The 6,073-nt window shown below is 45.6% G+C and overlaps 1 protein-coding gene across 1 annotated transcript in view; it reads right to left on the reverse strand.

Annotated features, from left to right (window-relative positions):
* PLA2G1B (phospholipase A2 group IB) overlaps positions 1 to 5,101 on the reverse strand; it is a 7,343-nt gene extending 2,242 nt beyond the window's left edge. The window contains exons 1-3 of the mRNA XM_059409949.1: positions 5,009 to 5,101; positions 1,839 to 1,998; positions 993 to 1,120 (exon numbers count right to left, since the gene is read on the reverse strand). Of these exons, the coding sequence (XP_059265932.1) occupies positions 993 to 1,120; positions 1,839 to 1,998; positions 5,009 to 5,042 (322 nt within the window). The 5' untranslated portion in view covers positions 5,043 to 5,101. The remainder of the gene's footprint in view (positions 1 to 992; positions 1,121 to 1,838; positions 1,999 to 5,008) is intronic.
* Between the last annotated feature and the right edge of the window lie 972 nt (positions 5,102 to 6,073).

The raw sequence follows: 6,073 nt of genomic DNA on the forward strand, positions 1-6,073 counted from the left end.
GATGCGGGACTCGATCCCAGGACCCTGAGATCATGACCTGAGCCGAAGGCAGCGGCTTAACCACTGAGCCACCCAGGCGCCCCAACCTTGCTTACTTTTTTAACTAAAAGAAACAACAACAATAACTTTTAAAATGAATTTCAATTTTGTTAACTACAGTTTAATTATGTACCTCTGCTTACATTCAATAATTTCTTTTAGAAGAGATTTCATATATTTATTTGACAGAGAGAGCACAAGCAGGGGGAGAAGAATGGTGGGAGTCCTGGTAATTTTTTTCTTGGCCTCCTAGATTTGAATTGTGGTTATCCCAACGTTGTATATACAGTTTTGAAAAGTGGGACCTGGGTGCATAGTAGAGAGTAGTGCAAACCAGAATGCTGACCTAGCATGACAATACCCTTCACCTCTATTCTTCACAGCCGCCTCCCTGGAGGGACGTACTTCATCAGGAGCTCTGCACAACTTAGTGGTTAAGACCAGACCCTTTGATATAGAAACAACTGAATTCAAATGCAAGCCCTACCACTTAGAAGCTGTGTGATTTGGGGCAAGTAGCTATTTTGAGTCTCAGCTTCCTCACCTGTAAAATGGGGTCATTAAAACCTATCTCATCTATACCTGGTATGTAATAAAGAACTCATAAATGGTAGTTCTGAGCTTTTTTTATGAAATAACGAAGCTGAGTAGCATGGCAGTTAAGAGCAGAGACTCTGGAGTCATATAGACTTATGTTCAAAACCAAACACCACCATTTATGAGCTGTGTGCCCCATGGCAACTGGCTCAGCTTTCTGAGCCTCAGTTTTGTCACCTGTAAAATGGGTATAATAATAATGCTGATCGCCTAGGGTGTTGCCAGGATTCAAGGAGCACCTTGAATTCAAGGAGCACCTGGCACCAATGAAGTGATTGATAAATGGTGGCTCTCATTACTATTCTTTCCTCCCTTATCTACTGAGGGGAGAAGAGCCAACGAAAGATTCAACCTACCGCTGCAGGTGATCTCAGAGCCAGAGCATGAGTATGAGTAGACTTTGGTGTAGGGGTTGTCCAGGAGGAATTTGCAGCTGTCCAGTTTCTTGGCTTCTGAGTAGCAGTGGTCGTGGGTCTGGCAACACCTGGAGAGGGGGATGGACAGAGCTGAGGCTGGTGCCGGGAAGCAGGTCAGCCTCGGGAAAATGGAGGGATGATTAAGCTGACATGCTCTGGAAGATATTGGTCCTGTGGCTTGAAAAAACTTAAGTCCTTTGATCATATTTATTGAAGGCGATTTAAAAATGGTCACAAGAGGGCACCTGGGTGGCTCAGTGGGTTAAGCCGCTGCCTTTGGCTCAGGTCATGATCTCAGGGTCCTGGAATCGAGTCCCGCATCGGGCTCTCTGCTCAGCAGGGAGCCTGCTTCCCTCTCTCTCTCTCTCTCTCTCTGCCTGCCTCTCTGCCTACCTGCGATCTCTGTCAAATAAATAAATAAAAATTTTTAAAAAATGGTCACAAGTTTATAATACAATCATATATTCTGAAGACGAGGTGAGAGTCTTAACCATTGCTGGAAGAGGACAATTGAATCGTCGCTATGGTGTCTTGTATTATGATGTTCTGCCACTGGAGGGCAGAAGCACCCGCTCCTACTTTACATCTCCACTCTGGTTTTCCTCCTGATAGAGCACTGGATTCAGGGTCCTCTTGGAGTATGTTTGTTTATACGGCAAGACGGGAAAATATGTTATCTTTAGCAAATATGCAAACCCCTTTTCTGTGCCTCCTCGTGAGATCTTTGGCTTGTGCCCTCCTCCCACTCCACGGGCACCCCGCTCTCCCTGCTGATCCATCACTCACTCGTCCAGCTCATCCACAGGGGTGCCAGATCCACCCAGGCCACAGTAGCAGCCATAGTCATTGTAATCCTTCAAGGGGTCACTCCCAGGGATCGTGCACTTGATCATGTTGCGGAACTGCCACACTGCCCGCGGGCTGATGCCCCCATCCGCCGCGGTCACTGCAAGAAGACACGTCCAGAGTTTAAATACGTCCTGATCAGCTCTGCCAGCTCCCAGGGGCCCTGCTCACTGCCTGCCTGCTTTCTGGCCCCCCACCCCGGACCCCACCAGATGCCTCCTCTGAAGAGAGCTGGATGCCGGAACCTGGTAATACGAGTAGAGATTTTTTTCTTTCTGTAAAACTTCAAAAAAAGTTGTTATTGAGATAAAATTCATATAACATAAAAGTTACCATTTAACCACTTAAAATGTACATTTCAGTGATTTTTAGTATATTCACAAGGTTGTGGAACCATCACCACTAATTCCAGAACATTTTCATCACCCCCAAAGGAACACCCTGTACCCATTAGCAATCATTCCCCCTCTCCCCTCTGGTAACCATTAAAATGCTTTCTGTCTCTATGGATTTGCCTATTCTGAACACTTCACATAAATGGAATCATACAACATGTAGCCTTTATGATTGGCTTCTTTCCCTTGGCAAAATATCTTTGAGGTTCATCCACATTATACTATATAACAATACTTCATTCCTTTTTGTAACTGAATAGTATTCCACTGTATGTATGGACCACATTCTGTTTATCCATTCATCACATGATGGACATCTGGGCTTATCCATTTTGGCTCTGATGCATAGTGCTGCTATTAACAGTTACATCTTAGTTTTTGCACGAACATATGTTTTCAGTGGAATTCCCTTTATTTATCCAACAAATACTTATTGAGCACCTACTACGGACCCAGTCACTGCCCTGGGAACTGGAGATGCGCCCAAAAGCAAGTAGAAAGTCTATAGCCTCACTGAGCTTACATCCTAGTGGAGGAGGAAAACAATAAGGCAATAAATGAAAGAAAGAAGGAAATCGGATATTAGGGGGTGGAAAAATTGGAACATGGTAAAGGGAATCTAAAATGGGTTATGTTGGGAATGGCAGGGTTGAGATGGCGCAAGAGTGTTAGGGATAGTCAGGAGACTTGGGTGGTCTACCATTCTCAACAGGACAAGCTCCTTTCTGCCTCAAGGCCCATGTACCCGTTGTTTCTTCTGCTTGGCACACTTGTCATCTCACTTTTCAAAAAACCTGGAGGATCTTGGTTTAATTGCCACTTGCTCTGGGCGCCTGGGTGGTGAAGTTGGTTAAGAGCCCGACCCTTGGTTTTGGCTCAGTTCCTCAACTCAGGGTCATGGAGTTGAGCCCTGCATCAGGCATCATACTTGTGGAGTCTGTTTGGGATTCTCTCTCCCTCTCCTTCTGCCTCTCCCCTTGCTTGCTCACTCCCTCTTTATCAAATAAATAAATGAATCTTTAAAAAAAAAAAATAAATGCCACCTCCTCTTTCTTGATGACCCAAGCTGACTGGCTCCTCTGCTATCACTTTTCTTTATGTTCATTGTCTCCTCATTCCTCTAGCAGTCTGTATCTGTTTACTTAATGCCTCCCACTCACTAGAGCATAAATTCAAGTACCGGCCTCTGGGCAATTTTAATTCCCCAGGGCCTGACGCATAGTAAGCACTCCGTAAGTATATGATGAGTTATGCAAATGAAATAATCAACACACCAATTAAAGAAACTACATGGCACATAGTAGGTGCTTAATAAATATCCAATAAATAAGGTGGGTTTTTTTTAAGTTTCCTTGTAGCACAAAGTTTGACACAGAAGACACAGGGAGCAGGGCCCCTTCACCTCATTTTCAGAGCCATACCTTGTGAGATATGGTGCCCTAAAGAGAAGAGGACACTATATAATTTTGGGGTCCCATTCCATCAGCCACCGGTATCATCTCTTTGCCCAGCGTCATGCCCTTTCTTCCCTTGATCTGCTGTGCGCACTGGAGCTGCTCCGTATGTTTAAACCCAGAGCAGGGGCGCCTAGTTGGCTCAGTTATTTAAGCATCCAACTCTTGGTTTTGGCTCAGTTCATGATCTCAGGGTTTGTAGGATCAGGCCCCACGCCAGGCTCACGGTCAGGGTGGAGTCTGCTTAGGCTTCTCTCTCCCTTCACACCTCTCTGTGGTCAACTAAATAAATAAATCTTAAAAATAAAACTAAACCCCAGGACGAAGGAAGGGTGACAGCTGCTCACTCTCCCCTATGAGCAGCCTCCACACCGACAGCAGATGGGAGTGACCTGGCCACTTTTGCCCATCTCCAGACCTCTCTCCTGCCTCCCTGTTTCCTCTGTCTCTGATCCAGCCAGCTCAGCTCTTTGCACAAAGCACTTCTCATGTGTGCGCCTGTGTGTGCGTGCGTGTTTGTGTGTGTCTGTTCCCTTGACAGGGAGCATGGCTTGCTCATCTATGAGTCCTCAGCCCCAACCCAGAGCCTGATACCTTGGAGCCTCTGAGATATCGGTGTGGAATGCATGAAAGAAGGTTGTATGAATGAGGTGAGATCTGAATCCCAATGTATCTGATTCCATTCATTCATTCATTCATTCATTCATTCAATAAATGGCGCAAACAGCTCTATCCCCGCTCTCCTGGAGTGCATGCTTCTATGGGGGTGGAGAATAAAAAGGAAATGAAGTGGGACACCTAGCTAGCTCAGTTGGTAGAACATGCAGCTCTTGATCTCAGGGTCTTGAGTTCAAATCCCACGTTAGGGATAGAGTTTACTTAAAAATAATTAATTAATTACCTGATTAATTAAAGCTTTGAAAAGAGAAATGAATCAACAAAAACCAAGATACAAATGGCAGGCAAAGGTAGGTGCTGGGAAGATTCCATACCAGGGCTGTATGGTAGAGAGAAAGGAGAGAGGTCTCTCTTTGCTCAGGTGGGCAGACAGGCCCTTCTGAGAGCGATCTGAGTTCAGACCTAAAGGTTGAAAAGCTGGAGCTGTAGGGGGATTTAAGGGAACCCAGCATGGGTGCTGTTAAGCCTGATAGAGAGCCCTGAGTAAAGGCTCCAGGTCCAGCCAGCCCTGTGAGCTGGGGCCCCCATTTCTGAAGAGTGAGATCTTAGCACTGAAGAGGTGGGACTGGGGAGACTTGCTTACCTGTGAGCAGAGCAGCCAGTACAAGGAATTTCATTTTGTTGTCAAGTTGCTGAGCAAGAGAAAGGACTAAAGTCACCTATGGCCTCCCTCTTTATACCCACACTATGTCCCCAAGATAAGGCTGTAGTGTTTGCTTTGTTTTGAACCTGCTCTGAGTTGGCCTTGACTCTGTCTGTTACAGGAATAACCTTTCCTGACAAGCAAACCCTGTCAGCAAGGGATCCTTGGAAGTAGTGTATGTATTTTCATTAGCACTTTTTTTTTTTTTTTCATTAGCACCTTTTAATGGAAGGGATTATTTCTGGAGTTCTGGAACCTTGACCCTCACCCCACCTCCTTTGCACTCAACCTAATTCTACCATTGTCTCCCCCATCTTCTCATGGGCCTGGGTCTCCATGGTGGGTCTCAGTGAATAGTCCCTACCAGTCATGCATCTCGCAGATGAGTGAACAAGTTCAGAGAGGTGAGGTAACTTGCCTGAGGTCACACAGCCAGCAAATGGCCAAGCAGGGGCTCAAACTTAGGCATGCCTGATTCTAAGGCACATGTTTTATTTTTCCCCACTCTGTTAATACCACCCCCTCTCCCGTTCCCCAGCATGGGTTTGTAAGGAAACCCTGGGCTTTGGAGTTCCAAAGGCTTGGATTTGACTCATAGAATTAAAAAAAAGGGGGGGAGGGTCTTCTCAAATGTTTGTATGGCATGTTTTTAGGAGAGATTCACATAGCATAAAATTAACCTTTTTTTTTTTTTAAGATTTTATTTATTTATTTGACAAAGAGAGAGAGATGACAAGTAGGCAGAGCAGCAGGCAGAGAGAGAAGGGGAAGCATGCTCCCCAACAAGCAGAGAGCCCAATGCAGGGCTCAATCCCAGGACCCTGAGATCATGACCTGAACCAAAGGTAGAGGCTTTAACCCACTGAGCCACCCAGGGGCCCCTAACCATTTCATTTTTAAAGCAAACAATTCAGGAGCAGCTGGCTGCCTCAGTTGAAAGAGCATATGCCCCTTGTAATCAGGGTTGTGAACTCAAGCACCATGTTAGGTGTAGAGATTACTTAA

The sequence above is a fragment of the Mustela nigripes genome, chromosome 8 (genome assembly GCF_022355385.1).
Source record: "Mustela nigripes isolate SB6536 chromosome 8, MUSNIG.SB6536, whole genome shotgun sequence".
NCBI lineage: Eukaryota > Metazoa > Chordata > Mammalia > Carnivora > Mustelidae > Mustela > Mustela nigripes.